This window comes from Limulus polyphemus, unplaced genomic scaffold, assembly GCF_000517525.1.
Source record: "Limulus polyphemus unplaced genomic scaffold, Limulus_polyphemus-2.1.2 Scaffold548, whole genome shotgun sequence".
NCBI classification, from domain to species: Eukaryota; Metazoa; Arthropoda; class Merostomata; order Xiphosura; family Limulidae; genus Limulus; species Limulus polyphemus.
The window spans coordinates 366574-378088 of NW_013666158.1; the positions used below are offsets into that span (position 1 = coordinate 366574).

Genomic DNA, 11515 nt, shown 5'->3' on the forward strand with positions numbered 1-11515 from the left:
CGATAAAACTCACGTCGCGATTGGTCTAAGAAATCTATAGCCAGTGGTTGTCAACATTTTAAGCATAACAAAATGTGAGCCTATTTCAATGAAAATGATTTACTTATGTAAAAGTACATACGAGGTTTTGTGAAAAATCTGTACGTGATGGAGAAAATGGATATCATTTTCGAATTCATCGTACAGGAATTACTCTAGAACATGTAAAACTTTCAAAACAATAAAACCATCGCAGGCCTATGTAATTCATTGCTGCGAAAATGCGCTTCGCACTATAATAGTGACAGTCAAATCCCAATATTCGATCGGACAAGATTTGTGTTTGGTGCTGTGAAATAGCTTCCTTCTTTTTAGTCTATCAGTTAAAAGTCAAATGCGCAGAAAACCCTCATGAAGGTTTGCGCGATTTATGGAAAGAAACAAATAATAACGAATTAATTTAAACCAATAGTATGCCTCCATACTGCTGTTATCTTTACTTTTCGCACCCCTCTTCTTGAAGTTGATTTGTTGTTTGTGGTGTATTTTAGGCGGATTTAAACACGAATATTCAAGACGAAGCTGGTGCTTTTTATGGAGTCACGAGCCAGTGAGTTTCTTTTTTTTTGTAATATATATAATATAGTGAAAAATGTATTGCAATACAAACCAGTAGATTAATTAATGACAGCAAAAACAACATTTGAAAGGGTAATGACGTCGGGCAGATATCGTGATAGGTTTTATTTTCAGTTTATAAATTATTGAATTCTTGCGTAGTCTTCTTACTGATATATTCGAATCAATTTCCACGGATTTAAGTGTATTAGTTATTTATTTACACGCATGCTGTTTTCGTTCAGTAATCGTTATTTTTCTCTAATACGTGACAGACGTTTCGTTATTAATAAATGCTCTTATATCTTCTTTATCTTTAGATACGAAAGCACTGAAAACATGACTATTACCTGTTCTACAAAAGTTTGCTCGTTTGGTAAACAAGTGGTAGAAAAAGTGGAGGTATTTATTACATTAATATTTAGTATAAAATAATGAATCAACTATTTTCTCCATTCATATTTAAAGGAACAGTGAATGTTCTACGGGATTTTTTAAAGTGTAGAACAAGATGAATCACGTTTATTTAAAGTAGAAATTTATAATGTAACTTCCTGTTAATTAGTAAGATATAAAACCTAGAAAAAATTCTCCGGACGCCCATGTATAAAAAAACACATTAAATACGACCATATTTGTCTTTTACATACTGATAAACAGTGTACAATTATTATTTTAAGGACGCTTTATGTATTTTCTTCGCTATTAAAGAGAATAACAAGTCACGTAATTCCGAGGATATCGGTATAAGTTTTCTAGGTTAATCCTTAACATTAATAAGATTTCCTTTGTACAAGTGTTTTAATATAAGAAACGTTAATTTCATGTGTTTGAATACAATAAACGTTAGTCTCTTGTGTTTGAATATAGAAAGCGCATTCATACGTTTAAAATCAAGAAGCGTTAATCTGTCACATGTGAAATCAAGAAGGGTTAACCTGTTACATGTAAATTCAAAAAGTGTTAATCTGTTACATGTAAATTCAAGAAGCGTTAATCTGTTACGTTTGAATACAAGAAGCGCTAATCTGTTACATGTAAATTCAAGAAGCGTTAATCTGTTACGTTTGAATACAAGAAGCGCTAATCTGTTACATGTAAATTCAAGAAGCGTTAATCTGTTACGTTTGAATACAAGAAGCGCTAATCTGTTACATGTAAATTCAAGAAGCGTTAATCTGTTATGTTTAAATACAAGAAGTGTTAATCCCTTATGTTTGACTGCAAGTATCGTTAATTCTTATCTCTAAGACGTGTACACAACTCTTATAGCACGAAGTATAAGACACAGGGCATCTTTTATAACTTAATAGCAAGAACATTTATCAGTTAACTGTACAAAATTGGTTCAACAGATTTTCAGTTAACCTCTTTGGAATGTCGATACATTTTGCATTTAATGCTCTTTGCCAGAAGCAGATGTTACTTCAACGAGAAGGTATAAAAAAAACTGCTCGCCAACAAACCAAAACTAAGAAATATAAGTCAAAATAGACGGAATCGTTATACATTTGGAGACTAATTATGCAAAAAAAAAGTTTTAAAAAAGATATGAAATGCGTTAATTTTTCGGATTTGATAAACAACAACAAAAACATTAAAAGTGCTTGAAAACACATTATTATTATTATTATCCCTCCATTTAACACTATTGTTGATCTACTCTACTTGTAGTATTGTTATTCGTTGAAAAGAGGATTAAAAATTCGATCACTTTTCAAACAATACTTTGCTAGTTGAAACAGCTTCGGACAAGTAGCTTCATTGTTGACGTCATTGTTTCTGACTTAAAGGTAAATATTTAAACAAAGGCAAGGTATTGTTACGACAGCGGAAGTCACGTGACGCTAGTAACACGTCATGATATTCTAGAAGGATCATGTCTGTTAGTGGCAACTCTGGTCTTTTCTACGCGCCCACTATTCTTGTATATAAGTGCGCCAAATAAAGCGAAATTAATTAATCGGGATAGAATTGCAGACAGACAAAAACGGACAATTAAGTCGAGCGTGGTAATGACCGTAAGTAAAGTGCGTAAATCGTTGTGAATTATAGCGTGTGTTTAAGTTAAAGTGACTGTGGAAATTAAGTGTATCGCAAAGTTGAGTTAAGAAAGAATAAACTAGTTTTTATTTAAGAAAGGACTTGTATCGCTGAAGTTTTTCGGAAAGAATTTCTACGGAAAATTAACAAACGAACACAGAGACGTAACAGTATAAATTAATTTAAAACTCAAAAGATATACAGCACATTATCTTTTGTTTCAAACGGACTTTATAACTGTAAAAGTATTGTTAAGACCCAATGCATTGTTCTTTATTCTACAATAAAGAATAAATTTAGATATTCTGGAGATTTGACTTTCTAATTTACTCTTTAGGTCAAAAATAACTGTCCTCAGTAAGGCTAGACTAAGGATGTCCGTTTGATCTATAATTTCGAGTTAATGTCGTGATCTTTTATAATAGGCCAAGCCGTACCTAACTAGAGCTAGTACGTATATATATATATATTTTCAGGAGTGTGTCATATTATAGAATATGTAATGTGTGCAGCATTAAGCCGATGGTTTTCCAAATGTTAATATAAATACTAAGCGTTTCTGAAAGGTGTTTCTTCATTCTTAACTTGTAACGCGTGAAGAAAGGACCATCTTCCAGAAATGCTGAGGCTGCTAGGTCTTTAAAGTTCGTTTTTTTCTCATTATGCAATTTTTTAACTTAATATTCATCACTACGTATTTTCTGTGTTTCATAGACAGAATATGCCCGGTTTGAGAATGGTCGGTTTGTGTTCAGGATCCATCGCTCACCCATGTGTGAATATATGATCAACTTTATACATAAGCTAAAAAATCTTCCAGAAAAGTACATGATGAACAGTGTCCTAGAGAACTTTACCATCCTACAGGTAAGGTCATGAATACTATCTTACAGAACTTTACCATCCTACAGGTAAGGTCATGAATATTATCTTACAGAACTTTACCATCCTACAGGTAAGGTCATGAATACTATCTTACAGAACTCTACCATCCTACAGGTAAAGCCATGAATACTATCTTACAGAACTTTACCATCCTACAGGTAAGGTCATGAATACTATCTTACAGAACTCTACCATCCTACAGGTAAGGTCATGAATATTATCTTACAGAACTCTACCATCCTACAGGTAAGGTCATGTTTGGTGTCTGAGAAGGGTTTACCATCGTAAAATAATAAGTTGGCAAACAGCGATTTATAAGCATGTTGGAATGCTTTATTTTTGGGGCAACATACTACATGTTTTAACAAAACATTGATCAGGTAAATTCATGCATGAATGGTGTCTTAGAAATCATTCTATAAGTAAGATCGTGAATAGTGTTCTAGTAAAATTCACTTTTTTATAGGTAACGTCATAAATAAACTCATAAAAATCTGAATTTTAAATTGCTTTTCACATTTCACATTTCAACAAATGTTGTTTTATTAGTTTCCAATCCCGACAGTTCGGATACCGCCTGAGTGGGGGGGGGGGGGGGGGGGGGAACAACAACAAAAAAACCTTTTCTCTGCTACTAGGAAAAATGGAATTGTTTCTCAGTAATTTGACGATGCTGATTCTAAAAATCGTGTTGAAAATTACTGATCACCTTTTATTTTCGAATTATGATAGATTTATTTAAAATATTTTTATATATTCTATTCATTGAAAATTGCATTTAAGAATGATCAAAAATAATAAGTAATAGCAATACTAGTTTAAAAAAGCAATAAGTTTAATAAGATTATGTACTGAAAATACATTCAGGCTGTGTTCAAAACTTTCACTATAGTATTATTTTTATTACAAAATATCTGCTTGACTTGTTGCGCCTTTTGTGTATGTTCTCAGTTTCACGCTGGAAGAACCAACAGTAATCTCCCATCATCATAGGATTCCATCGTCCTGATATTGCTGTTCCATTGTAGAAATATTTTGATAGAAGCGCTCACCATGCTCATCGCTCACTGCAACTAGATCATTTGGAAAGAAGTCTAAATGAGAGTATAAGAAATGCATTGTTAGTGACATCTTAGACCTCACTTTCCTGTAGTTTTCATCTCTGTGATTTCCTAAGAAATTTTTATCAACCAATTTGAATGATTTCCAGGCAGCAAGTTCTTTCTGATTGAGTACTGTTTCAAAATCATCATCCATCAGCACTTCCCGAATCTGTGACCCAACAAAGATATCTCCTTTCACTTTTACTTCACTGATTTTTGGAAACTTGTCAGACAGATATCTGAAACCATTACCATCTTTGTTCATTCCTTTTACACATCTTTTCATGAGTCCTAGTTTAATATGAAGTGGGGGCAGAAACACATTTTGAGGATTCACTAAAGGTTGATTCTGTTTCCCTGGTATATAATTCTTCTCACTGATCATTCCTTTATTTTGAAACAATTTTTATCACCTCGGCTGTCCCAGAGATACTAAAAGTAAAAATGTTTGATATACATGCCTAACAGGAGTCCAATAACCTTTAGATTACCACATATGTTCCACCTATGGTGATTATATTTGATGGCCTCAAGTATAATCTGTATGCTTTGATAAGTTTCTTTCATATTCATAGCATGAGCAACAGGAATCAATGGCTTAGTGTTCCCATTGTGCAAAAGTACAGCTTTCAGACTAACTTTAGATAAGTCGATAAAAAGTCTCCATTCTTGAAAATGATGTTCAATATCTAATTCTTCCATTAGTGCATCAACATTTGTACAGAAACACAAAGTATTTTGCATTCTGTAGTGAGAAACAAGACTTTGGAGGTGACTTTGGTAAACTGAAACTCTCATTCCTGGAGCTAATAAATTCCATTGCTGTAAACAAGAGCCAAAAAGTTCTTCATGATGCTTTGATAGAGACAAGTCATGAATCAGATCATATAACTCTTCTTGTGTGATCAGACGAGGCAGTTTATGTTGAGGTGCCAAAAGAACAGAATTACTAGATGAAGAGGATTCATTGTCTTCTTTGCAGGATAACTCTTCTGTTTCCCAATTTGCTGGTGGATGTGGCAATAGAAGACAATCCCCATGAGGTACTAGTTTCATTGTAGATGTAATATCTGGATATTTAATTTATTGTTTAGTTTTGCCTGAATATACAGAAACATTAGTCATGCAAAAATAACAGTCAGTTAGATGATCTTTGGGCTCACGCCATATCATGGAAACTGCAAATGGCATACTTTCTCTCTTCTTATTTAGCCACTGTATGAAGCCAGATGTGCAAACTGTACAATTCACATGTGGAGTCCAATGTTTTTCTTGGCCACCAATGTTACATCCAAAATATTGGTAGTAAGCTACCTTTACCTTGTTTGTAATGTTTTGCCTTCGTGAAACTGTAATATATTTTCCACAAACGTAGCAACAACTGTTTAGGTGATTTCTGCACTTTCAGACTTTACATCAACTGGAGGCAGCCAGCGTTTCAAATGATTTTCTAAAATATATAAAATAATTTATAGCTACAGAATTAGAGTTTAAAAAATTTTATAAAACAAAGTTTTACAGAATGCGATTATATTGCGGGTATGATGCGAGGAAGAAGATTGGACTTTGTTTTGACTGTGCGAGAAGCGAGGCGAAGTGACCAACTGAGTGAGTGAGAGGTAACTAAAAGAGAGGAGTCTGAGTCCACCTTTTTTATGCTCAGTCGAGGGACTTCTGGAATGTTCTAGCAAACTGAGCACGTGAAAGTTTCATGATTCCAAGGCGGAGCAGGTGACCGTGGGAATGAAGCAAAAGTGGTGCAATTCGCTACAATTATATCGAGAACAAATAGCATATATGAACAATATATTCGGAATTTTACACCAATATAGTCAATGTTTCAAGTTATAAACAAGAGAGAGTCCTCAATAGCCCTGGTACTTGAAATTCTTTTAGGCAGGATTAGAGTAAATTAATCTATGAGATTTTTTTTTTCCTTTCTATTAGCTACATTTTTCTGCGCCAGCAATACCAAGCGTGAGCCGCACGTATACCCGATTTTATTACTCATCAGGATCTCTACCAGCCTACCCTCAAAATGAAATTATTTTAGACAGGAGTAGAATAAATTAATCTAGGCGTGATCAAATACATAAATCGAAATGATTTTACCTCCTGAGTCTAAAACTGTAATTAGATGTAAAATCGGTCAAGAGATGACGGACATATGAGCTAAAAGTTGTACTTGGAAAAAAAATCGTAGCTATTCTATGAGCCGCTATGCCGCGGCTAAAAATGTATGCCTTGTATCTATTACACTGTCCATGTAAACTTAATTTCACAGCATAAATCTGTTGTACTGAGTTGATTGCATCGTATTTCACATAGTGCTGATAAAATATTGAGATATTACAATAACTCAAAATCTAGAGTTGATGGACAAATTCTGATTACATTTTAAAAATCAGCACCTTCAAATTACCCCGAATCACTCGAGTTTTCTCCAGTTGTAAAATGTTTTTTTGTCCAGTGTAATTTAACATGTAGTCTTACTGTTTCGCTTTATACACATGTTTCACTAGTTTGGCTTCATGTGTTAAACATATGTAATCTTATTCCTCTATCCATATAACCAGGATTTTTATTGTGTGTAGCAGTAAATGAGTTCTTGACAAAATATTTGGTTTTACACAAGTTGACAGTAACTTTATAGTTTTCACTTACATATTACATATGTTTTACAAAGGCTGACTGTGCTTCTATGGGCGGACAGTGTAATAATTTCAAGGTCTTATTAAGAATTGTGTAACTTTAGGCGGATGGTGTTTCTATAGGCGAACATTATTACTATACTTTTGTAGGACTGCATACAGATTTCAACTCAACTCAACTTATGATTGTAGTTTTAATTTTTATGTTAATGTGTTTTACAAAAGTGGGTAATGTTACTAAGATTCTATGGGCGGATGGTGTTACTAAGGTCAGTACTGCTAGGATGGATGATTTTATGTAACAGAATAGTTCAATATAGAAGCGAAAACTATACTACAGTACGTTAAATATGTACCAAACCATAATAAACACAGTCAGATGTATAATAATAGTGTATCTGTTTCTTCCAATATTAAGAAACAAAAACAAAGAAAAACGAAACATTATGTTAAAATTCTTTAAGGACAGATAATTGTAAAAGTAGTAAATTCTTGGCTATAGTATTTGTCCCGTTCAAATAATTTATAAATTAAGATAGTACGTGTGATAAAAACTGACCTAAGTAATACATTATGGCCTATGCTATAACAGTTGTCTCGTTAAAATAAGGGTTTTACTTGTAACTTTTTAGGACACATAATTAAATCTAGACATTGATGATGTAATCACATGTTGAGACACCCTACGATGAGAGCATCACCCTATTGAACTATCCGTTTATAAAAACACCATCCACCCTAGCAGAACCTACCTTAGTATCATAATTTGCCATCCGCCCATAGAATCTTAGTAACGCAAGCCACCTAGTAACACCATCCGCCTTTATAAAACACGTGTAATATATAAATGAAAACTATAAACATAGGTTGAGATAAAATCTGTATGCAGTCCAAATTAGTATAGAAACACTGTCCGCCTAAAGTTACACTATCTTCAATAAGTCCTTGTAATAATAACATATTCCGCCCATAGACACGCAGTCAGCCTTTGTAAAACATATGTAATATGTAAGTGAAAACTAGAAAGTAACTGTCAACCTGTGTAAAATGAAATATTTTGTCAAGAACTCATTTACTGTTATACACAATAAATATCCTAGTTATATGGGTAGAGGAATACGATAAGAATATATTTAATCCATAAAGCCAAATTAGTAAAACGTGTATAAAGTGGAACAGTAAGATCGTATGTTAAATTATTTAGATGTTATCACGAAAAATCCGTCCTTTTCAGGACAGATATTTGTAAACAAATTATGCTCTGTAAATAACGTAAAATACTGTTGGATAATTGATCATTCTACGAACTATGGTAACATTGTCCTCAATAGCATCATCCGCCTATAGTAACACTATCTACCTATAGAAATAGGCCCTCTGGTATAGAACTATGATAATACCCTTCCCCTAAGATAGCCGCACACTGTGGTGTCACTTCATGGAACTATGACGTCATCGCCCTCTGGTGTCTATTACGAATCAATTATGTAATCTTCAGGCGGCACCCTTTGATCTTCACATTCCCTCACTACTACTAATATATGAATGCGTTCACTGAATTTATATCAACACGTATGGTTTTGTTTTCACCTACTGTATGAAACTTATATCAACACGTATGGTTTTGTTTTCACCTACTGTATGAAACTTATATCAACACGTATGGTTTTGTTTTCACCTACTGTATGAAACTTATATCAACACGTATGGTTTTGTTTTCACCTACTGTATGAAACTTCGTTTGTACTTTCAAAATAGTCTTTGCTAAAATGCATTGTTACTTTTGAAGGATCCTAGATTTTTGAAATAATTTCCTAGGTTTTTCAATCAAACATTTGTTTGTTGTTAAGCGCAAAAACTACACATTGGGGTATCTGTGCTCTGTCCACCACGGATATCGACACCCGGTTGTTAGTATCGTAAGCCTGCAGCCAGCCATTTGGGGGCGGGGAATCTCGTACTTGACAACAACGGCTAGAGTCATTAAGATATTAAAATTAGAGGTGACTGTTACGCTAAATAGAGAGAATCTCAATCAAAAGAAAGTTAAAATAAATTAAAACTAATTTTGATCTAACCGTCCAACTCTGTGATTCCAAATATCAAAAATAAAACACCAAAATATTCAGAGAATGTAAGTAGAAGTGCTTTTCCACAAGTTAATCAACGTTGCTATAGAAAATCGTAGTTACCATGGAAACCCTAACTAACGTTGTTACAAAGAGGTTCATTGCCAAGGAAACCATACTATTGAACATGTTACAGTTTCATCAACTGGTTTTTGCGTTTTTGTTTACAAATATTTCGAATATTGTGCTGTTATTCTGTTAATCCATTTAAAATTGATTATATCCACGAAGGTTTCTAAGCAGTAAAAATATTTGTCTGTTAAAGTTATTTGGCTATGTAAACAACTTTGATTTAAGTTAAAATAATAACTTATTATTTGGAAAAAAAATTCTTTTATTTGATAATAGCTAGAACTATTGAATTAGTAAAAGTAAAGGTGACAGTCACGTTAAAGAGACAGCAATATTTTAACACTTGTTAAACAGCTAGTTATTTATACGAAAGTCTAACGGCTTTCATAAATTATTAAGGCTATCGAGATGTGTTGAGAAGGTATGTATTGTTGAGTACCAGTGATGAAAGACTAGTGGGTTTTAGAATTTTGGTTCTTTTCAGGTTGTAACGAACAGAGAAACCCAAGAGACGTTGTTGTGTACTGCTTACGTTTTTGAAGTGTCTACTAGTGAACACGGAGCTCAACACCACATCTACAGATTGGTGAAAGACTAAAATATCGACACCAGTTTCTCATTTTGTCATATCAGCTCATCTGACATCTTTCTTCAGTGCCTAGAATCCAATTTCTCTGTGGCCTAAGCCTGTACATAAGTTGTGATGTAGTGGACGAGCGTCACCCACCTTGTGGGAGCGAGCTAGAGATGATTTTTCACATATTACATGTTTATTTTTTACCCGCAACGAGTGGATTTTAGCACCGTTTGTGTTGTATTGCTACATGTTAGGATTTTTGTTTTGGCCATGACATCTTGTAACTTGACAAAAATAGTGGAAAGTTCATTTGTTTACATCGTTCTTCAAACGTGACGACAGATGTCAGCAGAAATTCTGTTGACCATAACCCCCCTAACAAAGACAGTTGTCAGTAGAAATTATGTTGATCTGAACCTCCTAACAACGACAGTTTTAATGGAAATCCTGATGACCTGAACCTCCTAACAACGACAGTTTTCAATAGAAACCCTGATGACCTGAACCTCCTAACAACGACAGTTTTCAATAGGAATCCTGATGACCTGAACTTCCTAACAACGACAGCTTTTAATAAAAATCCTGATGACCTGAACCTCCTAACAACGACAGTTTTAATGGAAATCCTGATGACCTGAACCTCCTAACAACGACAATTTTCAATAGAAACCCTGATGACCTGAACCTCCTAACAACGACAGTTTTCAATAGAAATCCTGATGACCAGAACCTTTTAACAACGACAGTTGTAAGTAGGCATATCCACCCTTTTCCATTTTCTTCCTGAGAGAATTTCCACACGACTCTTCCGACGACAGTTGTCAGTAAACGTGTTTCCTTTATCCACCCCTGTTGTCCTGACAACTGTCAATAGAATCATTACTCTATCAGAAATTGGATTTGAATGATATTTTTTGTTTAGTTTTGTTATAGTTTTGATTTTATTTTTAGTTGTGTGGTTTTTATTTGCTCTGTGAGTTTTATTCTTGTTTTTTTATAAAATATTTTGTTGCAAAATGCTTCTAAGTAGAAACGAAATAAGCGACTATATTTTCTGCAAGTGAACAGCAACTTGTAACTTGCATCCTTTCCCACATGTGAAAGCTAATATTGCAAATCAGGCAACTAAAACGATCTGCTCAGAAAAGTTTGTATCAAACTCCATGATCAAGAAATAAAATATGCTCATTTTTTTCGAAGAATTGGGTTCGAAATTGTATTTAACTAAAAGAATAACTTCAGTTCTATTTATAAATGCAACAGCATGTTTGGTTTTCTTCCCCACTCACTCACATTCGTTTGGTGATTGCTTCGACAATATATATATATATATATAATTGTCCAGTAAAACAAGTTACTGTACGATAATAGACGACATTTATAAAAACACGTTCAGTTGAGATAGGTGATGGAAGGCATGGATGTGTATCTACAATTTTAAGATACTCATTATTAAAT

General features: G+C 33.7%; 1 protein-coding gene across 3 annotated transcripts in view; it reads left to right on the forward strand.

The window, feature by feature from the left end:
* LOC106459030 (transcriptional enhancer factor TEF-1-like) overlaps positions 1-11256 on the forward strand; it is a 67413-nt gene extending 56157 nt beyond the window's left edge. For all 3 annotated transcript variants that reach the window (XM_013918601.2, XM_013918602.2, XM_022385407.1), the window contains 4 exons: positions 531-589; positions 918-999; positions 3355-3507; positions 9965-11256. In XM_013918601.2, the coding sequence (XP_013774055.1) occupies positions 531-589; positions 918-999; positions 3355-3507; positions 9965-10078 (408 nt within the window). In that variant the 3' untranslated portion in view covers positions 10079-11256. The remainder of the gene's footprint in view (positions 1-530; positions 590-917; positions 1000-3354; positions 3508-9964) is intronic.
* Positions 11257-11515: the final 259 nt, after the last annotated feature.